The following is a 25,147-nucleotide window of genomic DNA, read 5'->3' as shown; positions in this document are numbered from 1 at the left end:
ATGTACAACCAGGCCCAGTAAAAATAAATTGCTCGGGTGTCTCCGTACACCCCCTCTGTCAGCTCGCCACCCACCCCATCTGCTCCAAACAACGTCCGCTGAGCTCTGTGCGATGGTCCTGGAGTGCCAGGGAGCTTTCAGTGCCTGCGATTAGACGTTGCTAGCCAGGTGCGAGCAGGTTCCTTTGCTTAGTAGGAAGTGACTGCGTTGTTAATAGGGGATGGTTGACCACCCTGTAGCTCTGTGTGGGAAGCAGCGTGGCTCAGTGAGTAGACCACTGGAGTGGGACTCAGGGGAGGTAGGTTCGGTCACTGGTCTGCTAACAGAGTGTGAGTCACTGAACTCACTCTGAACCTCAGTTTCCCCACCTGTGAAATGGGGACAACATTACCGACCTTGTTCGTAAAGTACTTGGAGCTCAACTGATGGAAGGCACTATAGATGAGTGAGGCGTTATTGTTGGATGCCTCTTGTCTGCATGGGATTTACTGCCAGGTTTAATTAGGCTTTAGTTTTTCCTTATTATTTGTATTAGGGTAGCACCCTATTGTGCTAGATGCTGTACAAATGTAGGACAGCAAGACAGTCTCTGGCCCAGAGAGCTGAAGGATGGCTACTTTTAAATCTGTTATTGAATGTCCAGGGAGATTGAAGTGTTCTCCTGCTGGCTTTTGTATGGTACCGGGGGTTGGACTAGATGACCTCCTTAGGTGCCTTCCAACCCTGATATCCTGTGATTCCTGATGTCTGATTTGTGTTCACTTATTCTTTTATGTAGAGATTGTCTGGTTTGGTCAATGTACCCGGCAGAGGGGCGTTGCTGGCACATGATGGCATCTATCACATTAAAAGTAGCCATCCTTTAACAAAAAAACTTCAAAAACAGACTCCAAAGAGAGATTGCAGAGCTACAACTCATTTGCAAACTTAACACCATTAATTTTGGGCTTGAATAGGGACTGGGAGTGGCCGGCTCACTACAAAAGCCATTTTCCCTCTCTTGGTATGGACACCTCCTCATCAACGATTGGGAGTGGGACCACATCCATCCTGTTTGAATTGGCCTCGTCAGCGCTGGTTCTCCACTTGTGAGGTGACGCCCTTCTCTTCCTGTGCCAGTATATTGATGCCTGTATCTGTAACTTTCACTCCATGCATCTGAAGAAGTGGGGTTTTTACCCACGAGAGCTTCTGCCCAAATAAATCGGTTAGTCTTTAAGGTGCCACCGGACTCCTCGTTGTTTTTGTGGATACAGACGGACACGGCGACCCCCTGATCATTATCATGAGACTCGTGGCAAAATCATGAGAGTTGTCCACAGGCCCCTTGAATTCTGCACAAGGCGTGTCCCCAGTGGGGCTCGGGGGCAGGGGGCGGGAGGGGAGAGTAACTGATCCCCTGCACGGTCACACTGGTGCTGGTGAATTTGGGTGAACTTTCCTGAGCATCCTGTGACTGGCTGCACCTGGTCCCTCCTTTTGCTTCTGGCAGCAGATGCTTCAGTCCCCCGCTTGGTGGCACCACAGGCTGCCTGTCCAGCCCACAGTCCTGCCTTCAGTACAAACCCTGTTCGTACGCCTCCCCGCCCCCCGCAATATTTGTTCTCAAGTTCCCCCCACAGCCCCTCTGTTAATTTATGTTAATATATTCCGCTGTCTGCCTTGTGTCATCTGGCAACTCCTTTACCCTTAGGCAGCCTCCCAGCCCCTCCTCAGATGTTCTGCAGGATCTTCTGCAAGTTCACTGAAAGATTTTTTCCTCCTTTAGGAAAAAAAAAAAAAAATTGCACGGGCCAGAGAAGGAATTTTTCTCTGCAAAGCGCCATTAGCAGCTCCGACCCTGCTGAGATTGCTCCTAGCGCCAGCTTTCTCCGTGCCGCTCAACTTTGTTTTTTGAAGGGGGGAAAGGGGAGCGCAAGTTCCTTCCCAGACGGCACCAGAAGAACCCACCCCCCATGCCAAGCTTATGCTCCTGGTTTAGGAGTGATTATACTTGGGTTTCTTTAAATCGAGCAGCATACGCAACACTGTGCCTTTAAATTTCATCTGATTACCAAATCCAGGTCTGGAGATCACCCAAGAGATCCACCCGTCTCCCCACGAAAAAGATCTATCCATTTGGATCTACTGATCAGAGATCTGCTGATTCCCGAGCGGTCTATTGGTTTCAGATCTGCCAGTCTCCCATTTTCAAGATCTTTCCATTTGATCTCCCAGAGATCTATCCATTTAAAGATCTATCAACTTTACATCTGCTGATCTCCAAAAGACCGTGGCTCTTCCTGGTTCTCGACGGGGTTTTCAGCTTGGATTAATTGATCTCTGTATCGGATCAGTTGAAGTATTGACTCTCGGATCTATTGATCTCGGAAAGATCTATCAACTCCGAACTATTGATCTCAGAAAGATCTATTGATTAGGATCTATCGATCTCCCAAAGGAGTCCCCATTGCCCTGTTTCTCCCCAGGTGTGTACGGCAGGACTAGGGGAAGATGTTCAGCTGGATGAGGAAGAACGAGAAGAAGACCCCTGAGGTGATCCACACGGTCACCGAGGGGCTGAAGAACCTCTACAAGAAGAAGCTGCTGCCCGTGGAGGAATTCTACCGCTTCCATGACTTCCACTCGCCGGCCCTGGAGGACGCCGACTTTGATAACAAGCCCATGGTTCTGGTGGTGGGGCAATACTCCACGGGGAAGACCACCTTCATCAAGTACTTGCTGGAGCAGGACATCCCGGGCAGCCGCATTGGGCCCGAGCCCACCACCGACTCCTTCATCGCGGTCATGCATGGCGAGACCGAGGGGATCATCCCAGGCAACGCCCTCATCGTTGACCCCAAGAAACCCTTCCGCAAGCTCAACCCCTTCGGGAACACTTTCCTCAACCGGTGAGTGCTGGCCCCCCGCTCGTGGGCCCCCTGCTGCCAGCGTCCCCATGAACTCGACCCCCGTCCCCACACATGCACAAAACCCCATCGCTCGTGTGATGGCCAGCACAACTGGGCCTACTGGGCAGCCCTTGAGTGAGCTTCCCTCTACAGCCACTTATCTCGGCCCAGGCTAGCCCACCACACAACGATCGAGGGCTGCTGGTCCTCCAATGCCTTTCCTCAATGCTCCCCGGCCACCGCTAACTCAGGCCAGCACTGCCCATCCAGGGCTGCTGCTAGTCCTCCAATGCCTTCCCACAATGCTCCCCGGCCACCGCTAACTCGGCCCAGGCTAGCCCGCCACACAACGATCGAGGGCTGCTGGTCCTCCAATGCTTTCCCACAATGCTCCCCGGCCACCGCTAACTCGGCCCAGGCTAGCCCGCCACACAACGATCGAGGGCTGCTGGTCCTCCAATGCTTTCCCACAATGCTCCCCGGCCACCGCTAACTCGGCCCAGGCTAACCTGCCACACAACGATCGAGGGCTGCTGGTCTTCCAATGCCTTCCCACAATGCTCCCCGGCCACCGCTAACTCGGCCCAGGCTAGCCCGCCACACAACGATCGAGGGCTGCTGGTCCTCCAATGCTTTCCCACAATGCTCCCCGGCCACCACTAACTCAGGCCAGCACTGCCCATCCAGGGCTGCTGCTAGTCCTCCAATGCCTTCCCACAATGCTTCCCGGCCACCGCTAACTCGGCCCAGGCTAACCTGCCACACAACGATCGAGGACTGCTGGTCCTCCAATGCTTTCCCACAATGCTCCCCGGCCACCACTAACTCAGGCCAGCACTGCCCATCCAGGGCTGCTGCTAGTCCTTCAATGCCTTCCCACAATGCTCCCCGGCCACCGCTAACTCGGCCCAGGCTAACCTGCCACACAACGATCGAGGACTGCTGGTCCTCCAATGCCTTCCCACAATGCTCCCCGGCCACCGCTAACTTGGCCCAGGCTAGCACTGCCCGTCAAGGACTCCTGGTCCTCCAATGCCTTCCCACAATGCTCCCCGGCCACTGCTAACTCGGCCCAGGCTAGCACTGCCTGTCAAGGACTGCTGGTCCTCCAATGCCTTCCCACAATGCTCCCCGGCCACCGCTAACTTGGCCCAGGCTAGCACTGCCCGTCAAGGACTGCTGGTCCTCCAATGCCTTCCCACAATGCTCCCCGGCCACCGCTAACTCGGCCCAGGCTAGCCTGCCACACAACGATCAAGGGCTGCTGGTCCTCCAGTGCCTTCCCACAATGCTCCCCGGCCACCGCTAGCTCACTGTGGCGCAAGAGAGGGCCGCTTATTCTCCAGTGCCTTCCTGCAGGGACTCTGTGCCACGGCCTTTCCTTGCCATCTACAAGTGCCTCCTCTTCCTCGTCTTCAGCCCACACCCGTGCCAGCCCAGGCTGAACTGGCCTGGGTCCTGCAGCTGTTTAATCGGCATGCTCCAGGGCGTGAGCAGACCAGCTCCATGGAGGGGTCAGGAATTTCCCCCATGGGGTAAGATGCCACAGCTGGCTACCTCACGGTCCTCAGGAGTGTCTGGCTTGACCCACTCTCTCGTGGACAGGAGACCTGGCTTGATGGGCCTTTGATCTGGTCTGATGTGCCCATTCCCAGCTCCTTTTAGAGTCTCCTCCTCTCACTTGAGCTTAAGCAATGGGACGTGACATAGGAATGGCCAGCAGGTCCATCTAGCCCAGAGAGCTGTGGGGTAATCTGGCCACTAGGGGATGCTTTCCCCAATCCCCAAGACTTCAGCTCATGCCCTGAAGCTTGGGGACTTATATCCCTTATTAAACCAAAAACGCAATCTGTCTAATAAATGTTCTCTTTATCCCCAGCCCTTGCTTGAGTCCCTGACCACATGGCCTCAGAGCTTGTAGCAGGGAGTTCCACGGGCTAATGCCAGGCTGCATTTCCTTTCATCGGTTTAAACAGCTGCCATTCAGAGTCAATGGGCGCCCCCTGGCCCTTGGGACAAGCGGGGGCAGCCCGTTCCCCTTCTCTAGCCCCTCCCATCCCCAGCTCCTGCCCCTCGCCTCTCCCAGCCCCGATCTATCCAGCCTCGCCCCTGGGCGGAGCCCTGGATCATTTCTACAGCCTGTCTCCACACTGGGGCTCTGCCCCTCCTGTGTGTGTGTGTGCAACCCAGGGGGGGGGGTGTGTGTGTGCATACATCCCTGCACGCGTGTGTACGCATCTGGGCGCAACTCAGTGTGAGTCCATGTGCGTGCATTGGGGTGTGTGTGTACACCCAACATGGGGAGGGGCAGGGCACTGCGGGGGTGGTTCAGATCCAAGCCCTCCTTTCTTAACTTCATACACGCCCGTTAACCTGGGGGAGCGGGCCTGTGGGTGTCAGTGATGGAATTTGTGGCTAAGCCCCCGGTCCTGCTTTGTAAACCTCTCCCATCGAGCCTGTCACGAGTCTCAGAGTATCCCGTGGGGCTGCTCCCCCGACCCGCACTGAACTGCAGCTGCCTCTGGGGTGGAACATGGCAGCGCTTCAGTGGCAGCATGCAGCAAGTCAGGATGATAGCAAGGCCGCATGAGCTTGTTGTCAGGGCTCCTGGGTTCTTTCCCTGACTCTGCAGAGCCCTGCACATGTCATTTCTCCTCTTCGGGTCTTACGTCCTACAGAGCTGGGAACAGGCCCCAGGAGTCCTGGCTCCCAGTCCCTCCCTGCACCAGCCACTCAGACGCCCCACACCTTTGCAGAGCTAGGAACAGAACCCAGGAGTCCAAACTCCGATGTCTAACAGCTAGACCCTACTACTTTCCCAGAGCCAGGGATCGGCCCCAGGAGTCCTGGCTCCTAACCCTCCCTGCTCTAACCACTAGACTCCACTCCTTCTCTGAAAAGTGGAGATCCCTTGCCCCATCTGGCACAGCCCTGCCTTGGCTTCCTGCCCTCACCTTGCTCCACCATTGCAAACAGCTGTTCAACCCTGCATGTCCCTGCCCAGCCCCTTGGGAGAAGCCTGGGATGTTGGGTTTGGCAGGGGAGGGGCTACACCTGGGGGACCGTGGGGCTGCAGCTGTAAGGAGGGAGGTTTAAACAGCAGCAGCCCCCTGTGATGTGCATCCAGCCTGGCCTTGTCTCGTGCAGTGCAGAGGACACCTGTTCCCACCCAGCCCTGGTCTGTGGTGGGGGGGCCAGGCTGGGGGCTGGGGCTGAGCCAGGCTCTCAGGAATGCAGGGCCTGTGGCCCAGTCCCCTCCCCATCCCGGGCTGCCTGGAAAGAAGGCGTCATGGCTCCAGATGCGCTGGCGGCAGGAAGCCATGGGAGGACAGGCCCCTTCTCACGAGATGGCTGGCAGGAGGCGCCTGGGGCGGGCAAGCTCAGCTCGGGGCTGAGCTGAGGGGTGCAGGCGGGGAAGATGGAGTGAGGGGGGCCTTGAGGAAAGGCTGGGGCCCAGGAGATAGGGGTTCAGTATCTGGCTCTGTCACAGACTCACTGGAAATCGCATTGTGCCTCGGTTTCCCCTGTCTGTAACATAGGGATAATATGTCTATGGGGGACTGGCTCTCACTCTGTGTCTGGGCAGTGCCTGGCGCGACAGGGCCCCAATCTCGGTCGGGGTCTGGGCAGCACCTGGCACAATGGGGCCCCGATCTCGGTTGGGGTCTGGACAGTGCCTGGCGCGACGGGGCCCTGATCTCGGTCGGGGTCTGGGCAGCGCCCGCCGCGACAGGGCCCCGATCTCGGTAAAACAAAATGAATTTTAACTCTGGAAACACTCTCCTTTCTAGACAAACAGGCCAGGACGCCTAGGTTCTTTTCATGGACGGTGGCGGGTTTCCCAGGGAAACGGGCCCTGGAGCCCAACCTAAAGCCCACTGAGGTCAGTGCAACGGCTCCCGATAGCCCCCTGGCTGGAGCAGGCCCCGGGAGACCATCTGGCCTGAAGCTCCAGCCCCTGCTTGGACACAGCCACAGCCGAGCTGGGAGCCCCCCGCTACCTTCGCTGCCCGGCTCAGCTGGGCCTGGGCAGGGCTATTTTTAGCGTCGTGTTTATATCAGACCAGCCCGACTTCCTCCAGCATGGAGGAGTTTGTAAACACGGGCTCCTCCCCATGAGCCCCCCACTCGCATGCCACGGCCCGGCTTCCTGCTGATGCTGGGCTGCTTTCCTGCAGGCTCCCCCACCCTCCCAACCCGGGCCAGGGAGCGTGGGGCAGCATCCCCCCATCCTCTGCACCAGCCCTGGCTCGCTCTCCTCTTCCCAGATCCCCCAGCCTGCGTCCGGGCTACTCCTGCGTCTTGCTCCATCCTTCATTCCTTCTTCCCCTTCCTTTCCGCCCAGCCCCCCCACCCCCAGCCTTTACCCTGGGCCCTGCCACTGTGGCCTGTCTCTCTGCCCTTGGCCCGCAGTCAGCTGTCCAGCCTCCGTCCACGTGTCCGGTGCCGCTGTGCCCCCGGGAAGGCAGAGTGAGGGAAAAGGCGTTTTCCCGCATGAGCTGATGCACCGGGCGCTCTGCGGTTGGGGGAGGCGCAGAAGAAGGGCGGCCCCAGGCTACGTAGGAGGCTGGCACAGAGGCCAGGGGGTGTCTGCTTGCACCCTGGGACTGAGGGGGCCGGATCCCCAGGCCCGATGCAGCTTCACGGTGCCACCATCCTCTCCAACCAGCTCAGGGCTCCCCTGAGGCTGCTCTACTGTATGTGGTGGGGTGACCTGGCTCCCCAGCACCGCCAGGGCCCCAGGGTCAGGGGAAAGCAGGGACTCCCCAAGGCTCAGGGTTCTGTGATTCCCCCTCCCAGCACCTGGAGTGGGAAAAGTGGCTTTAAACCCTCTGAATCCTGGGAGCTGTCTGACCCTTAGTGCAAATTACAGCAGCCTCAGGGCTGCTCTAACTCATCGGTGGGACCTGAGGGGCAGAGAATAGCCACAGCGCAGTGCGGTCCAGCCAGGCCCCCGATTCATCCCCTGTGTACTGGGTGGGGGTGGCAGAGAATAGCCCCAGTGCAGCGCGCTCCGGCCACACCCCCGATCTCCTCCTTACGCAAGGAGAAGGGGGCTGGCAGTGGGGTGGATGAGCTCTCTTTAAACAGTAACTGTTTTCCACCTGCTTTCTCAGCAGTAGAGATCAAAGGTCATGGGATAAACCTGCCAACACCCAAACACAGTAGCCCCTGGAGTCTCCAATTACACCAGGTGCTGCACAGACCCTGACTGAGATCAGGGCCACATTGTGCCAGGCGTTGCCCAGACCCCAACCGAGATCAAGGCCCCGTTGGGTCAGGCGCTGCCCAGACCCAGACCGAGGGGACTGTCCAGAGAGAGTGAGACTGTCCCTGCCTGGAAGAGCTCCCACTTTAACTCGGCATGGGCAGGGTGGGGAGACAGGCACCAGCGGGGAAGAGACTTCCCCCAAGTCCCAAAGCAGTTCAGTGACAGAGCCATGCCGTGAACCCAGGAGTCCCGACTCCCAGCCACCTGTGATCTGACCACTAGACCCCGCTCCCCTCCCTGCAGCAGGATAGGACCCAGGAGTCCTGGCTCCTCGTGCGGAGCCCTAGCTGCTAGGCCGAGCTGCCCCACTCCTGTCCCACGTGCTGCCATTGCTCATTGCTGCTTCCCTTTCCTGACAGGTTCATGTGTGCCCAGCTGCCCAACCAAGTCCTGGAGAGTATCAGCCTCATCGACACCCCGGGGATCCTGTCGGGAGCCAAGCAGCGCGTGTGCCGGGGTAAGGCCTGGGGCGGTGGGTAGAAGGGGACAGGGATGGGGCGAAACTGCACTGGCTCAGTGCTATGTGGCTGGAGCAAGGGGCGGGGGCTTCATCTTGCCACATCTGTAACCCCGGCTCCCCCCCCCCCGCCCCGTGGGGATTCGGTCGGGGCACGTTGATTGCCAGGGTGGGTGGAAGGGCTGCGGAGCCCAGCAGGTCAAGCCAGGACTCCTGGGTTCTGTCCCCAGCTCTGGGAGGGGAGCGGGGGCTAGTGGTTAGAGCAGGGGGGCTGGGAGCCAGGACGCCTGGGTTCTCTCCCTGGCTCTGGGAGGGGAGTGGGGTCTAGTGGAGTAGAGGGGTGGGGGGCTCCCTTCAGACGGGTGTGTGTCTCCATGCACCCCGGGCACCAGGACACCCTCGCTGCAGAACGCCGCCTTTCCCAGCCCCGCCCTGTCGAGCGCACACTTGGCTGGGAGGCCTGTTGCTGCAGGAGCCAGGCCTGGGCCAGGGGCATTTTTTCACCGTGAGTCATCGTCGCGGGATGAAACCACCCGTTGTTGTCGTAATTCGCTTGAACAAACTGTTTGTGCATGTCGGTGTGTGTACGCGCCCCGCGTGGCAATGCGTGTGCCCTGGCTGTGTGCAGGCCCAGGGCTCGGGGGGGGGGCCCTTGGGCACTTGCAGGCTGGTGCGTGTGTTCACGGGCGCCCACGTTTGCATCTGTGCCTGCAGGGCGGGGCATGTGTGTGCCCGCTTGGCAGGCCGTGCGTGCGAGTGGTTGCCTTGTGGGTGCCATGCACCAGGGCTGAGCAGGGCCCCTCGCTGCCCACTAGTGGGTGTGACTGGGCTTGTGGCTCCCAGATTGACGTGGCCCAGCTCCCCCCCAGGTTGGGGGATGACAGTGGCGGGAGGCGAGAGGCCAAGCCCCAGTGGGGATCCTCCCATGTGGGATCCTGGCCTGGGACAAACGTGGGTATTGCCACACTGGCTTTGGAGGTGGGGCTGGGGCTAGGACTCCTGGGTTCCCAAAGGGGAGCGGGGCGGGGCATGGAGCCATCAGACAAATACATCTCAGGCTTCGTCTCTGCTCTGTCCTTGGCCCTGCCATGCGAGCGGCCGGGTATGTTCCTGGCACGGGGCTGGCATTGCCCCCCGGGCTCCAGCCGGCCGGGAAATACTGACTCAGTCCTAGAGCCCGACTTCACGGGACACGATGCAGCAGGGCTGATTCCAAACAGGGAGCAGCTTGGGGGGCGGGGGAGAGTGGGGGCTGCATTATCCGAGCCCCCAGCGCCTCCAAAGGGCCAGGGCTGCCGATGCTGCTGGGCGAGCGCCATAGACAGGTGGCCCAGGGGTGGATGGAGCAAGGGCGCTGAGTTACTCAGACACCTGCTCCCCGAGCTCCGCCAGGACCCCAAACACCCAGCCTTGGGCTCCCCTGCCCCCCACAGCTCTGACAGTGCCCATCACTCTCAACCCGCAGCCCCTGCTAGCCCAGCCCTGGGCTCCCCGAGCTCTGCTGGGGCCCCTCACGCCCGACCTGCAGCCCCTGCTGTCCAGCCCTGGCTGTCTCTCTCTGCCCCAGCCAGACACAGAGCGAGAGCCAGTCACGGCCCCACGGCGCTGCCGGCTCAGCAGACCAGGCCAGCAAAGGGGAGAGGGGAAACGTAACCCACAAGCAGGGACGTTTTCTTTCTTGCTCTCGTTCCTGTACCCCTCCCTCCCCCCTGCTGGTTATAAAATCATTCCTGGAAGGAAACGATTAGCCACCACGGGAACAAATCCGTTACAAAGGAGGGTATTGAGTGAGAATGAAATGTATCAGGGCCGGAATCCGGTGCAATAAGTAGCCTCAAGGCACGCAACTCGTTAGTGAGCCTCATCAGTGGAGCAGGAGGCATCCTGCAGAGTACCGCCTTTGGGGAGCTGGGGGGTGATGCTGTGTGAGGAGGGATTGGTCCTCAGATCAATGGGGGCTGAGATGCAGGCAGCCACCTCTGGGGTGGAACGCGAGGACTGTTTATACGGGGACCACTCGCCTAGTGCCGAGATGCAGCCACCTCTGGGGTGAGGTGCAGGGCCCTGTTTATGATTCAGCAATGCCAGTCAGCCGTTCGGGGCAGGAAGTGAGGGAGAATCCTGTCCAAACGAAGCTGGGCGTGCAAACTGAAGGAGGCCGATGACATCGCTCTGCCATGGGATCCGACTGGGCCTCGGAGCATAACCTCCCAGCCAGGGCCGTGACTCTGTTTGGGCTGGATCCCCGTCAGCTGAGCAGGGGCTGGCTGTTCCCGCACTGGGATGCCTGCCAGGGAGCATGAGGCACGGAGGAGTTGGCCCCGCGTGCCAACAAAGGGATGTCCAGGCCTCTGGCCCTGCTGGGCAGGGAGCAGCTGCGGGGGGAAGGCCCTGGGAAAACCAACAGAGACACTGGATAACCTGTTGCCACACAGCAACCCACACCGGGTGTGCGGGGCCATCAGCTCCCAGGGAAGCTGAGGGGCAGTGGCTTCCCAAGGGCAGCTGGGGAGAGAACCCAGGCGTCCTGGTTCCCAGCCCCCCACCCCCGCCCCGCTCTAACCACCAACCCCGCTCCCCTCCCAGAGCTGGGGATAGAACCCAGGAGTCCTGGCTCCCAGTCCCGGTTTTGGACCATAGGACCAGGCTTTGATGGCTATTCTAAACCAGAGTGCAATGCTGGTGTGTAGCAGCTGCTGCATGCCACCCCCGAGGTGGCTGCATTTCAGTCCTGGCTGAGGGGCTCTCTGTATAAACAGCTGCCAGGGCCCATCACAGAGGTGGCTGCATCTCAGTGCCGGGTGTGGGATCCCTGTACAAACAGGCCCCCGCCCTGCACCGCAGAGGCGGCTGCATCTCAGCGTCAGGGACCAGGCACCCGTTACAAGACGGTTTATCACAGCACCGTGAGGCTCCTGGCAGCCCAATTTCAGAGGCACTGAGCACCTGCCCTCCCAGTGACCCCTGGCCCCTGCGGGAACGTGCCCTTCCTGCCCTAAGCTGGGGGGTCCCCGGCCTGGATGTACCCTGGCTGGAGGAATGTAGTGGGGGGCGGGGACGTGCTTTCCCACTGACGTGTCCGAATTCCTCGTTGGGATTCCTCCCCTTTGAATTCCTCGCTGGCGAGCTGCCAGGGGCTCCCGGGGCCCATGTGGGGAGGGGGCTGCATTCCAGGAGGGGTTCACCCAGCTGCTAGAACACAAGAGGCCCCCCCCCGGGGGGGCTCCCTGGCCCAGCTGCCCACCTGGCACCCTTTGGAGCTGGAGGGAGCGCCATGCAGGCGGTGCCCGGAGGCATGCAGGGAATCCAGCCAGACCCAGGGGCATGGCGGCTCAGTAAACACCCCGATGAGTCCAGGGCACCCTCGGCTGCTCGCAGCTGTCCCGTGTTCAGCTCACTCCTGTGTGCAAACAGCCCGCTGGGACAGGCCCAGCTGTGCATCCCAAACAAAACCGATCTCCCTCTAGCAGGCAGGCTGCAGTGTTATCGTAGGGCCGCTCGGAGACGGCACGGGCCGGTTCGTTATCGTAGGGTCGCTCGGAGACGGCACGGGCCGGTTCGTTATCGTAGGGTCGCTCGGAGACGGCACGGGCCGGTTCGTTATCGTAGGGCCGCTCGGAGACGGCACGGGCCGGTTCGTTATCGTAGGGCCGCTCGGAGACGGCACGGGCCGGTTCGTTATCGTAGGGCCGCTCGGAGACGGCACGGGCCGGTTCGTTATCGTAGGGCCGCTCGGAGACGGCACGGGCCGGTTCGTTATCGTAGGGCCGCTCGGAGACGGCACGGGCCGGTTCGTTATCGTAGGGCCGCTCGGAGACGGCACGGGCTGGTTCGTTATCGTAGGGTCGCTCGGAGACGCCACGGGCTGGTCACACTGGTTCGTTATCGTAGGGCCGCTCGGAGACGGCACGGGCCGGTTCGTTATCGTAGGGCCGCTCGGAGACGGCACGGGCCGGTTCGTTATCGTAGGGCCGCTCGGAGACGGCACGGGCTGGTCACGCTGGTTTGTTATCGTAGGGTCACTTGTGAATCCTGCACCACTACATTGGTCTGTTATTGTAGGGTTGCTCGTGCAGCCATGCGTCCCCACGAGCGGGCGTTGCAGCTGCCCTGGGACTGAACCCAGGAAGTGCCCGATGGGGCAGTTCGGTTCAGGCCAGGTCCCTGGTGTGCTGTTTCTGGGAACAGGGTGGGATCTGAAATCCCCCAGCAACCAGCAGGGCCAGGAGAAACAGAGGAAGAAGCTGTTAAAATAAAGCAGGTGATAAGCCAGGGCAGGGAGGTTTTTGTGGGCAGGATCAGCTGAGCCCCATAGCAACGGGATGGGTCACAACACGCTGAGAAATCATGCCCGTCCTGCCAGTGGGGCTGTGACAGCAGAGGGGAGCGCGGCGGGGGCAGGGCGTACGTCCTGAGGGCGTGATCGTGGGGGAGACGGGGGACAGCGCACGTGAATGGGAGCAGCACAGCCCGCTTTGACATGGGGGCACCGGGAGCATTGCTAGTGAAAAGCTATGGCCAAGTCGACCCCTGTGAGGCCAATCAGTGCAGTTCTCTCCTTGCTTCACAGTTGGGGAAACTGAGGCACAAAGAGGCGGCAGAGACTTGCTGAAGGCCATTCAGTGAATCACTGAACCCAGGAGTCCTAGCTCCCCTCCCCCTACTCTAACCACTAAATTCCACTCCCCTCCCAGAACCGGGGACAGGAGTCCTGGCTCCCAGCTGCCCCTCCCTGCTCTAACCACTAGACCCCAGTTGAAGATAGCTAGTGGCAGTTTTTCGGGGGGAAGGAGGAGGTCCCCTGAGGCAATGGAAGCCCAGAGCCCCGTCCCCTGGTGAACCCCATCACCGAGACACAGCAACTGCCCAGGTGGGCTGCCCGAGGACTGAGCCAAATGGGCCAGAGCGCAGAGGAAATTCCTGCCGTGAGCTGGCACCATCTGGATCTCAGGGTGTTTCCCACGGGGTGAGTTATAGCCCTGCTCCCAGGGCCAGCTTCCCAGCCAGGCCTGAGCTGCATGGCAGCTGTTTATACAGAGATCCTTCACCCAGTGCTGAGATGCAGCCACCTCTGGGGTGGGGTGCGGGGCCTGTTCAGACAGTGCACCATAACCCACCACACAGTGCTCCAGGCCTGCAAGCGAAGGCGAACCCTGCAGCTCGTGACATTAGGTGCAGGGCACCGTGAGATCCAATACACCTTGGCAAGCTGGTGTGGGGGAAAGGCCAGCGCGGCTGTCGGGTGGGCACAGGGTCTGGTCCAGCTGCCGTTCCTGCCCCTCGGGCCCCCCTCCCTCTCTAGAGAATCCCCTGAATCCCATCTGGGCTGGACACACAGCTCAGCCGCGGCTCTCCAGCCGGCCCCAGCCTCCCCTTCCCCATCCCAGCTCAGCGGGGGAAGCAGCCCGTCGCCGGGAGCCCCGGTCCTCCTCTGGATCGGCTCCCGATCGGAGGGCCGGGCGCCAGACCTGGAAACTCACTGGCTCCTTCCCTGCTTGTGTAAACAGCAGGGGACGGAGGAGTTCGCAGGACCCGATTCTCCCCCCACCCCATCACTGCAGCCAACAGGGCCAATGCCTGCTCCCCGCCACCCCAGAGAAGCCGGGGGCCAGAGGAGCGGGGAGAACGTCTGGCTGGCTGCAGCAGGCCAGAGCCCCTCGCCCGGGCAGGGGGCTGGGTCACTGGAAAGCCCCGTGCCCTGGTTTCGCTGATTCCCCCTGGCACGGGAGGCCACCCCAACCTTTCCCAGGACCCCCCGGCCAGCGGAGAGACGCCCGGAGGGGGTTTGCAGCAGCCCCGTCCGGTCCAGCTGGGTTTTTGATTCACGGTGGGGCCCCGGCTGGCTCAGACTTTCCTCTGCTCAGTCTCAAGGCTTCCTTTTTTGGTGCTTTGGAGACACTGGCCGCCTTGGGCTGCCAAGTGGGAGGGCCGGGGGGGGGAGAATCTGCTGGGCTCCAGCAGCAATCCTCAGCGAGGCTGTTAGGTTTGCTGGGGGGGATGTAATGAGACGTCTCTTCTCTCAGCCCCTGAGCCTCCCCCAAATACAGGGGACCCCGATCTGGGTTGGGGTCTGGGCAACGCCCGGCACGATGGGGCCCTGATCTCAATGGGAGGCAGTGGGGGGTGAGGGAGGCAGGGTTGGGGGTACACTAGGGGAGGAGCAGAGGGTGGGGGAGGGGGTCTGTTGGGGGGAAGCAGGGGCGCCTTTCCCTCTCTCAACCCATGAGCTAGTCCTCTGGGCCCGGCGCCAGCGGAAGGGGTCAAGGAACTTGCTGCCTAGGGACCCCAAAGCTGGCAGCGAGGTCCACGGGCACCCAGTACACTCTGCAGGGTACGCCCCATGCCCTGGCAGGGCAGTTGTGGGGCACAGGGGCTGGGGACTGGAGGGGCAGGGCTGTGCTGGGCATGGGGCGCAGGGGCTGCGGAGTGGGGGGTACGGGGGTGTGGGGCACAGGGGCTGGGGAGTGGGGAGCAGGGCGGGCATGAGGCAGGAGGGTGAGGCAGGGCGGGCAGGGGGCACAGGGTCTGGGGAGTGGGGAGCAGGGCTGTACTGGGCACAGGGGCAGGGGGGCAGGATGGGTGTGGGGCACAGGGCAGGGGAGTGGGGAGCAGGGCTGTGTTGGGCACAGGGGCAGGGGGGCAGGGCGGGCATGGGGCACAGGGCTGGGGAGTGGGGAACAGGATGGGTATAGGGTGCAGGGGCTGGGGAGTGGGGAGCAGGGTGGGCATGAGGCAGGGGGGCGAGGCAGGGCGGGCGGGGGGCACAGGGTCTGGGGAGTGGGGAGCAGGGCTGTACTGGGCACAGGGGCAGGGGGGCAGGATGGGTGTGGGGCACAGGGCTGGGGAGTGGGGAGCAGGGCTGTGTTGGGCACAGGGGCAGGGGGGCAGGGCGGGCATGGGGCACAGGGCTGGGGAGTGGGGAACAGGATGGGTATAGGGTGCAGGGGCTGGGGAGCAGGGGGCATGGGGGGCGTGGGGCACAGGGCTGGGGAGTGGGGAGCAGGGCAGGCGTGGGGCAGGCGGATGGGGCAGGGCGGGAGTGGGGAGCGGGGCAGGCGTGAGGCGGGGGGGCAGGGCTGGCGCGGGGCACAGGGCAGGGTCTTGCCCGCCGGGCCCCGCGCCCGCCCCTCGGGCCCTGACGGCATCTCCCCGGCCCCGCAGGCTACGACTTCCCGGCCGTGCTGCAGTGGTTCGCGGAGCGCGTGGACCGCATCGTCCTGCTCTTCGACGCCCACAAGCTGGAGATCTCGGACGAGTTCTCGGAGGCCATCCGAGCCCTGAAGGGCAACGAGGACAAGATCCGGGTGGTCCTGAACAAGGCCGACATGGTGGAGACGCAGCAGCTGATGCGGGTCTATGGGGCCCTCATGTGGTCCCTGGGGAAGGTGTTCAACACCCCTGAGGTGCTGCGTGTCTACATTGGCTCCTTCTGGGCTGAGCCGCTGCTCGTCTCCGACAACCGGCGGCTCTTTGAGCTGGAGGAGCAGGACTTGTTCCAGGACATCCAGAACCTGCCCCGCAACTCGGCCCTCCGCAAGCTCAACGACCTGGTCAAGAGAGCCCGGCTGGTCAGGGTGAGCGGGGGGACTGGGGGGCCGAGGGGGTGGGGGAGCTCTGGGGAGATGTGGGGGGGGGGGCACTGAGAGGGACAGGGGGATCTAGGCGGGTCAAGGAGGTGGGAGGGGGATTTCCGTGGGGACGGGGGGACTGAGGGATGCAGGGGATCTAGGCTGGCAAGGGGACCGAGGGGCGTGGAAGGGGGCTCTGGGGAGGGGGTTGGGGAGCACTGTGGGGATCTAGGCGGGCGGGGGGACTGAGGGGGATGAAAGGGGGGTTCTGGGGTCATGGGTGGAGGGCACTGAGGGGGGTGGAAGGGGGCTCTGGGGTCGTGGGTGGTGAGTACTGAGGGGGGCAGGGGGATCTAGGCAGGTGGGGGGACAGAGCGGGCAGGGAAGGGAATAATAGGGGGTGAGTGGGGGGCACCAAGAGGGACAGGGGGGACTGAGGGGACAGAGGGAGCAAGGTGAGGGACCAAGGAGCCCCTGGCCACCCAGGTGGCAAAAGCGCCTGGTTATCATCCAAGCCACCAGGACTCCTGGGTTCTATGCCTGGTCTAGCGTGGCATGGGTGGCGTGGGGAGGGGAGAGGTCTAGTGGTTAGAGCAGGAGGGGCTGGAAGCCAGGACTCCTGGGTTCTATTCCCAGCGCAGAGAGGGGAGTGGGGGGGGGGTCTAGTGGTTAGAGACCCCTTGGCTGCAGGAAGTCTTACATTCTCTGCTAGCTGGTGGGTCTCAGGCCCATTGCGGGCCCTGCACCCCCGAGCTTGGGGCGAGTCTCTGAGGGCAGCTTTTGGGGCTGCGTTTCCCACCCCCTGCCCCATATCGTCTCAGGGCTGTGACCCTCTTAGGCAGCAGATGGCTCCAGACCCCCAACAACAGCGTGGCTGTCCTGCGCTGAACAATGCCCCCCCCCGGGGGTGTGCATGTGTCCTCATTGTGTGCAGGGGAGGGGCCGTTACGGGGTTTGTGAGCCCCTCACCCCGCATCCTGCACCTGGTTTCCTCGTTAAGGGTTTCCCATGCGGCAGAGCCTTCCGCAGCTGTGATCGAGTAACAATCCTCCCTGCCCCCCCCCCAGTCTGAGAAATGGGGACTCCCTCCCCAGCAACGGCCCTCCCCGGCTCCTGGCCTGAGCAACACCCCCCCAGCCTGAGAAATGGGGACTCCCTCCCCAGCAACGGCCCTCCCCGGCTCCTGGCCTGAGCAACACCCCCCCCCCAGCCTGAGAAATGGGGACCCCCTCCCGAGCAACGGCCCTCCCCGGCTCCTGGCCTGAGCAACACCCCCCCCCAGCCTGAGAAATGGGGACCCCCTCCCGAGCAACGGCCCTCCCCGGCTCCTGGCCTGAGCAACACCCCCCCCCCAGCCTGAGAAATGGGGACCCCCTCCCGAGCAACGGCCCTCCCCGGCTCCTGGCCTGAGCAACACCCCCCCCCAGCCTGAGAAATGGGGACCCCCTCCCGAGCAACGGCCCTCCCCGGCTCCTGGCCTGAGCAACACCCCACCCCAGCCTGAGAAATGGGGACCCCCTCCCGAGCAACGGCCCTCCCCGGCTCCTGGCCTGAGCAACACCCCCCCACACACCTGGGAAATGCCTCTAGCCAGATCCCCTAAAACACCCTCTAACTAGGGATGCCTCCATGAGGGGTGGGGGGCACTGATACCTCCACATGCCCTGGGCCTGGTTCCCCAACCCCCTGCTGCTGCCCCCCATGCTTGAGCCGACGCAGGGGGGGCTGGGCATCCCCCAAGTAGCAGGCGCCCACCTTAGCACCTGGCAGGGTCCGGGCTGGTCCCTGGCCCTGTGCCTGAAGGGGGAGCCCCCCTCGCCAGGGCATGTGGTGCCAGGCTGGGCTGGGCAGGCAGCTCCGAGCGACCCAGCCCCCCCATCCCACCCAGTCCTGGCAGCTGGATTCCAGCCATGCCCCGCCCGGGGCCGGACGCCGGTGAGCGGGCAGCCGTTTTGCCCCAGGTTCGGAGCTCACAGCCCCCCCGGCACGATTTCTCTTTGCTTCAGCCAGGCTGGGGAGGGGGCAGCCCCTGGGTGACTCGTGGGCTGGCGGGGCTCAGTCCCAGCACCCCCGGGCACAGCGAACTTCCAGCCCCCTCCATTGCAAGCACGTTGGTAACCCGGAGGGGAAAGGCCCCGGGCTCCTGGCCCCAGCCCCGCGGCCAGAGCAGGGCCAGCGCCCCCTAGGGGGGAAAGGTCCCAGGACCCCCACCCTGGAGCCAGTTCAGGGCCAGCGCCCCCTAGGGGGGAAAGGTCCCAGGACCCCACCCTGGAACCAGATCAGGGCCAGCGCCCCCTAGGGGGGAAAGGTCCCAGGACCCCACCCTGGAACCAGATCAGGTCCAGCGGTCCCAGGACCCCATCCTGGAGCCAGTTCAGGGCCAGCGCCCCCTAGGGGGGAAAGGTCCCAGGACCCCCACCCTAGAGCCAGATCAGGGCCAGCGCCCCCTAGGGGGGAAAGGTCCCAGGACCTCACCCTGGAGCCAGATCAGGGCCAGCGCCCCCTAGGGGGGAAAGGTCCCAGGACCCCCACCCTGGAGCCAGTTCAGGGCCAGCGCCCCCTAGGGGGGAAAGGTCCCAGGACCCCACCCTGGAACCAGATCAGGGCCAGCGCCCCCTAGGGGGGAAAGGTCCCAGGACCCCACCCTGGAACCAGATCAGGTCCAGCGGTCCCAGGACCCCATCCTGGAGCCAGTTCAGGGCCAGCGCCCCCTAGGGGGGAAAGGTCCCAGGACCCCCACCCTAGAGCCAGATCAGGGCCAGCGCCCCCTAGGGGGGAAAGGTCCCAGGACCCCACCCTGGAGCCAGTTCAGGGCCAGTGTTCCCTATTCTAACAGGCTTTTGGAAAGCAACACCAACCCCCCCTGAGGGCGCGGCCCCCTCAGTAACGCAGGTTCCTCTCCCCGTGCCCCCGGTGACGTGGGGGAGTTTTAATGAGGCTCCTCCATTGGCCCGAGAGGAAGCGCCAGATTGGCTTTTGCAGCCTCTTTCCCTCCCTCGCGGCCTTATCTTTTCCTGCCACCTGCTGGGCCGGCTCCCCGGGGCCCTTTGTGCGGCCCGGGCCCCTGAGTGGCAATTTCCTCCCGGCCCCGGCCGGAGCCAGGGAACAGAACGTCCATGGAACAGCCCCTGAGCACTTTCCACAGCCGGCTGCCAACAACCGCCCAGGTCACGGAGGCTGGACGCCCGCCCCTTGGCCCCAGCGCTCGCCCGGGGCAGGGCTGGCAAGGGCCAGCGTCACCATCGAGCTGAGATGTTCATCTGCCCCGTCCCACTATGCCAGGCGCTGCCATGACCCTGTCCCCCGTTGTGCCAGGCACTCACAATTTAACTAGACAGAAACCAAGGCACAGAGCGGGGCGGTGACTTGCCCAAGGTGGCCAAGCAGAGGCAGGAAGAGAACCCAGGAGTCCTGAGCCCTAGCCCCGTGCTCCTAACCACTCAGTCATGTGGGTTCAGCTGCCATCTGAGCAGGCCGGACCTGGGGTCCCCCCCTTCGGGGGATCAAGGGGCAACATTCAGCTGGTGTTTGCTCCAAGAGCAGCTGTCTGCGGCTCCCTTCCCGTGGTGGGGGTCCACTGCCCTGCCCGCATGGCTAACGTTCACTCAGCCCCCAAAGTCCACCCAAGGCTTTGGGGCACAGATTTTCCTGAGCCCCTCTTTCTCCGCAGAGGGAAGGCAGCGAAGTGCAGCAGCAGGGGGCATGAGGCAGCAAATTCCCTGACGTCTCCGGGCTGGCACGTGGCGGGGGGCAGTGGGGAAAGGCAGGCGGGATGTGGTCCGGGGGGGGGCAGGTCCAGGTCCATGGAGCCAGTGCTGGAGGAAGGTGGGGGCAGAGGGCCCCTGCCCCCAAGAGCTCATGGAATAAACTCCCTCCATGGGGGCTGCAACTGTGGCCCATAGTCCCCCACCCTGGTGTATTTTAGCTGGATTTGGGTTGTTAAATCTTTCCTTATAAATCAGTTCCTCAGCCCCCCTGCTTGTTACTAGACCCCCCCCCTCCTCCTAGAGCAGGGGACAGAACCCAGGAGTCCTGGCTCCCAGCCTCCCTGCTCTAACCACTACACCCTCTCCCTTCTCCTTCTAGAGCTGGGGATGGGACCCAGGAGTCCTGGCTCCCAGTCCAGTGTCCTGGGCCATGCTGGGAGCCAGGCTGGGGGGCCTGTCCCGGTGTGAGGGTGGGGACTGAGCGAGCGCCCCTGCCCTGCCCTGCCCTGCCCTGCCCTGCCCAACTGCCCCAGACGGATCCTTCCTGCGGAAGCCGAGGGAGCGAAGCTCTGGGTCAGTGCAGGGCGGGAGAGGGGGCCCGGCAGGAAGAGCTGCTGGCGGGGCCCACTGGTGCTGCGGGGGCGTCCGAGCTGGGCCGGGAGGGGACTGGTGCTGGGCCAGGCTGAGCTGTGGGCTGAGGAGGGCGATGCTGGGCCATGGGGGAGGGGAGGAAGATGGGGTTGCGGAGGAGGGTGATGCTGGGCTGGGGGGGAGGGGAGGAAGATGGGGTTGGTGGGGAGGGTGATGCTGGGCTGGGGGGGAGGGGAGGAAGATGGGGTTGGGGGTAGGATGATGCTGGGCTGGGGGGAGAGGAGGAAGATGGGGTGGGGGGAGGAGGGTGATGCTCAGTTGGGAAGGAGGGGAGGAAGATGGGGTTGGGGGGAGGGGAGGGTGACGCTCGGCTGGGGGGAGGGGAGGAAGATGGGGTGGGGGGAGGAGGGTGACGCTCGGGTGGGGGGGAGGGGAGGGTGATGCTGGGCTGGGGGGGAGGGGAGGAAGATGGGGTGGGGGGAGGAGGGTGATGCTCGGCTGGGGGGGAGGGGAGGAAGATGGGGTGGGGGGAGGGGAGGGTGATGCTGGGCTGCGGGGGAGGGGAGGAAGATGGGGTTGGGGGTAGGATGATGCTGGGCTGAGGGGAGAGGAGGAAGATGGGGTGGGGGGAGGAGGGTGATGCTCAGTTGGGAAGGAGGGGAGGAAGATGGGGTTGGGGGGGAGGGGAGGGTGACGCTCGGCCTGGGGGAGGGGAGGAAGATGGGGTGGGGGGAGAGGGGAGGGTGACGCTCGGCTGGGGGGAGGGGAGGAAGATGGGGTTGGGGGAGAGGGTGACGCTCGGCTGGGGGGAGGGGAGGAAGATGGGGTGGGGGGAGGAGGGTGACGCTCGGCTGGGGGGGAGGGGAGGAAGATGGGGTGGGGGGAGGGGAGGGTGATGCTGGGCTGCGGGGGAGGGGAGGAAGATGGGGTGGGCGGGGAGGGCGCTGCTAAGTGGTGGGGGGGAAGGGAGCTGGATAATTGACAGCTCAGCCAGCAAGCCCGGTGGCCCCTAGCAGCGGGGGCGGGAGCTGTGGTGGGCACCGCGGGGCGGGGGCATGCCTCCTCGCTCTGGAGGTGGGCCCTGCGGATGGGTCCCGTCCCCTCCAGTCCTGGCTGATGCCCGCTCGGCCCCCCCAGGTCCATGCCCACATCATCAGCCACCTGAAGAAGGAGATGCCCTCGGTGTTCGGGAAGGACAACAAGAAAAAGCACCTGATCGCCAAGCTGCCCGTCATCTTCGCCAAGATCCAGCTGGAGCATCACATCTCGCCCGGCGACTTCCCCGACTGCGGCAAGATGCAGGTGAGAGCCGGCCCCTGGCGCCGCTGGCTCCTCGGCCCCCTGCCACGGCGCCCCCTGCAGGCTGCCCCACGCCCCTGGGGACAGGGGCGTGGGGCTGGGCTGGACTTCAGTGTGCGGAGCTGGGAGGTGATGGGCCAAGTTAGGCGGCAGGGGAGGGACGGTGCCAGGCTGGACTGGGCCGTGGGAGAGGGGGCGCCCGGCCGAACTGGGCCGTGCCCTCCCCCCCGGCTGCTGACCACCCTGCCCCCCCCCGCAGGAGCTGCTGATGGTCCACGACTTCACCAAGTTCCACGCGCTGAAGCCGCGGCTGCTGGACGGGCTGGACGAGATGCTGACGAGCGACATCGCCAAGCTGATGCCCCTGCTGCGCCAGGAGGAGCTGGAGATGCCGGAGGGCGGGGTGCAGGGGGGGGCCTTCGACGGCACCCACAACGGCCCCTTCGTGGAGGGCCTGGCCGAGGGCGCCTACGAGGGGGCGGACGACGAGGACTGGGTGGTGACCAAGGACAAGCCCAAGTACGACGAGATCTTCTACAACCTCTCGCCCCTGGACGGGAAGCTGAGCGGCACCAAGGCCAAGAGCTGGATGGTGGCCACCAAGCTGCCCAACTCGGTGCTGGGCAAGATCTGGAAGCTGAGCGACGTGGACAGGGACGGGATGCTGGACGACGAGGAGTTCGCCCTGGCCAGCCACCTCATCGAGGTCAAGCTGGAGGGGCACGGCCTGCCCGCCGACCTGCCCCGCCACCTGGTGCCCCCCTCCAAGAGGAGGCAGAAGGGCTCGGCCGAGTAAACGGGCCCCAGCTCACACCCGCCCCGTGCCAGGCTCAATTGCTCCAGGAGACCCTGATTCCGCCCCCCAACCCGTGCCAGGCTGAACTGCTCCAGGAAACTGCGATCCCCCTGCTCCCCGTGCCAGGCTGAACTGCCCCGGGAGACCCCGATCCACCCCCAACCCGTGCCAGGCTGAACTGCTCCGGGAAACTGCGATCTCTCTGCCCCCATGCCAGGCTGAACTGCTCCAGGAGACCCCGATTCCCCCCCCCCCATGCCAGGCTGAACTGCTCCGGGAGACCCCAATTTCCCCCCCCATGCCAGGCTGAACTGCTCCAGGAAACCCTGATCCCCCCGCTTTCCAGCATCAGCAAACCAGTCTCACCCCTCACCCCCCCGGTGAGGGAGTAATTTAGGACCTCATGGATGCAGGATCAGGCCCTCCTCCCCCGCCCCGCCCCGCAGCATCCCATCTGAGCCAGCCGCCCTGGGATACCTTCACCATCTCCGTCCCGCCCCCGGGGCACGAAGCTGCAGCTGGCTCTGTCGAGGTCAGCAGCCCCCGGATCCCCCCCCCCCCCCATGTTACGTGTCCGCCGGGAGAGAAGAGAGAGGCCGCGAGCTGGACCCACTGCCCGGACCTCCAGCTGCCCCAGGTCATCTGGGGGGAGACCTGACGGACCCGGGGCCGTCACCATGTTAAAGTGGGGGGACTTGCTGTGCTCCCAGATCCCCAGGCCACCAGCCACACTGGGTGGGGATCGAACCTGGGGCCTGCCAGCCATGAGCTGCTCTCCCCCACCCCGCCCCTGGGTAGGGGGGCATAGAGCCAGGCTGGGTTAGCACAAGTCACATCCTGGCACTGCCCCGGCATCCTCCATGCCCATGTCCCGTCTGCGATCTGTGGTGCCAGGCTGGGGGCCAGCACCAGGCCGCTGGGACCCAGATCCGGCCCTGAGGGCTGCCTGGGGCAGAGCTACCCTAGGAGTTTGGGGGGTTCTGAGCCCAGTGCCCAGAACAGCTGGGCGGGCTGCAGGTAACAATCCCCCAACAGCAGGGGGCAGGGCCTGCCAATTGGCCCCATATATCCCTGTATGGCCCTGCCACCTGCCTGCCCCCTGGTGGCAGCCTGGGGTATTACAGCCTCAGTGGACTGCAGCCCCGCTAGATGCCCCCTCCCTAGTGGTAGCAGGCAGTACTGCACCCATATTGTACCAGCCATGCAATCCACTCAGGGTCTGGGGGGCCAGCTGCCCTGTCTGAGCCCGACCGGGTCCATTCAGACCCATCCGGGAAGTGGGGCCCAGTCAGGCAGGGTCTGTGAGTCGTATCTTGGGGGGGGGGGCGCATTTCCCCTCCAGCCACATGCTTTGTGTATATTGACCCCTTGTATCAGACCAGCCACCCTGCGCTTCATGCCCCGACACACCCCACTGCTCCCCCCTCCCGTGCGCTGGGGGGGGCAGCCCCTTGGTATTGTTATGGCAAAACGCTCATTTACTCTGCCGTTAAACCAGGGCCTACTGGGGGCAGAGCGTGAGTCACAGGAGCACTGGGCCCGCTCTAAGTTACACTAGCCGCCCCCCGCCCATCCCATCCCCAAGTGCACGGATGGGGCAACCGAGATTCAGGCCCTCTGTTCCCCATCCCTGGGGCAGGATAGTGGTCGGAGGGATGTGGGGGGGCCCTAATGCAGCCCTGGTCAGGTGACCAGGTTGGGGGGTTCCCCCTGCAGGCCACATCTCTCTCCTGGCTGTTGTGTGAGGTCAGCCGAGGTGGTTACCATCTCTCTGGATCTAGGGTCAGATACGGCTGGGAACTGGCCTTGGCCCATTGAGGGCAACACGGGGCCTGAGCCCAGCTGGAGCCCCAGGAGGTCTTTCCCCCTCGGTCTCACTGGCCACCCCTGTACGAGCCGGGCTCCAGGACTCTCTGTATGTCGTCTCCTCTGCCCCCGGGGCCGTATTTATATCGGTCCTTCTGCAATAAAGAGATCTCGCATTTATCTGCTGACGTGGGCCCCTGATGCTCGGCCCCCGGAGCCAGACGCTGCCTGGAATCGGAGCGCGGCTAGTGGCCCAAAGCCTGGCCCTCTGCTTCTGGACCCAGGGCCCATCATCCAGGTACCCCTCTTACCCCCATCAGACCAGTGGCCTGCTTTGCCCAGCATTCCTGCCCCCCACTTCCTCCTCCTCCCCTGTCTCTGCCACCCAGATCACACCACTGGGCCCATCCACCCTGGTATCCTGCCTCCCCTCACTGGATCGGCCCATCAATCCGAACCCCCTGGCAGAACTAGACCTCCTGTGCCCTTAAGGCCAAAGAGCCAGGCAGAGGGGGATGATGTGCAGCCACCCCCTGCCCCCCCCCCATTGTGGGCACATTCTCAGCCCCCAGGTGGGGTCCCCAGGAGCCAGAGGTGGGTGGGATTAGGAGGCTGCTCCCCAGCTCCTAATCTGCCATCCACTGGGAGGTGTGGAGACCCCGGCCCATGCCCCTGGGAGGAGGCAGGTCCCGGGTGGACCCTGGGCGGGACGAGGCTGGGCTGGGGGATGTGGGACGGACGAGCCTGCAGCCCCGTTGGC

General features: G+C 63.5%; 1 protein-coding gene across 1 annotated transcript; it reads left to right on the top strand.

Moving 5' to 3' along the window:
* The first annotated feature begins 1,700 nt into the window (after positions 1 to 1,700).
* On the top strand, positions 1,701 to 24,567 carry EHD2 (EH domain containing 2). Its single transcript, XM_084612458.1, has 5 exons — positions 1,701 to 2,891; positions 8,523 to 8,620; positions 15,782 to 16,194; positions 21,624 to 21,788; positions 22,045 to 24,567. Exons 1-5 carry the CDS (start codon positions 2,494 to 2,496, stop codon positions 22,579 to 22,581), a joined length of 1,611 nt encoding a protein of 536 aa, XP_084468584.1. The 5' UTR covers positions 1,701 to 2,493; the 3' UTR covers positions 22,582 to 24,567.
* Positions 24,568 to 25,147: the final 580 nt, after the last annotated feature.

This window comes from Lepidochelys olivacea (genome assembly GCF_965140295.1).
Source record: "Lepidochelys olivacea isolate rLepOli2 genome assembly, chromosome: 23".
Taxonomy (NCBI): Eukaryota; Metazoa; Chordata; order Testudines; family Cheloniidae; genus Lepidochelys; species Lepidochelys olivacea.
This window is presented reverse-complemented; position numbering and strand designations above follow the sequence as displayed.

What these genes read in the sequence shown, in the direction of transcription:
- EHD2 (XM_084612458.1), top strand. Translation starts at nt 2,494, where the DNA reads ATGTTCAGCTGGATGAGGAAGAACGAGAAGAAGACCCCTGAGGTGATC. An exon ending in CAAGCAGCGCGTGTGCCGGG is followed by an intron (nt 8,621 to 15,781) that starts GTAAGGCCTGGG and finishes CCGGCCCCGCAG; the next exon opens with GCTACGACTTCCCGGCCGTG. An exon ending in AGAGAGCCCGGCTGGTCAGG is followed by an intron (nt 16,195 to 21,623) that starts GTGAGCGGGGGG and finishes CGGCCCCCCCAG; the next exon opens with GTCCATGCCCACATCATCAG.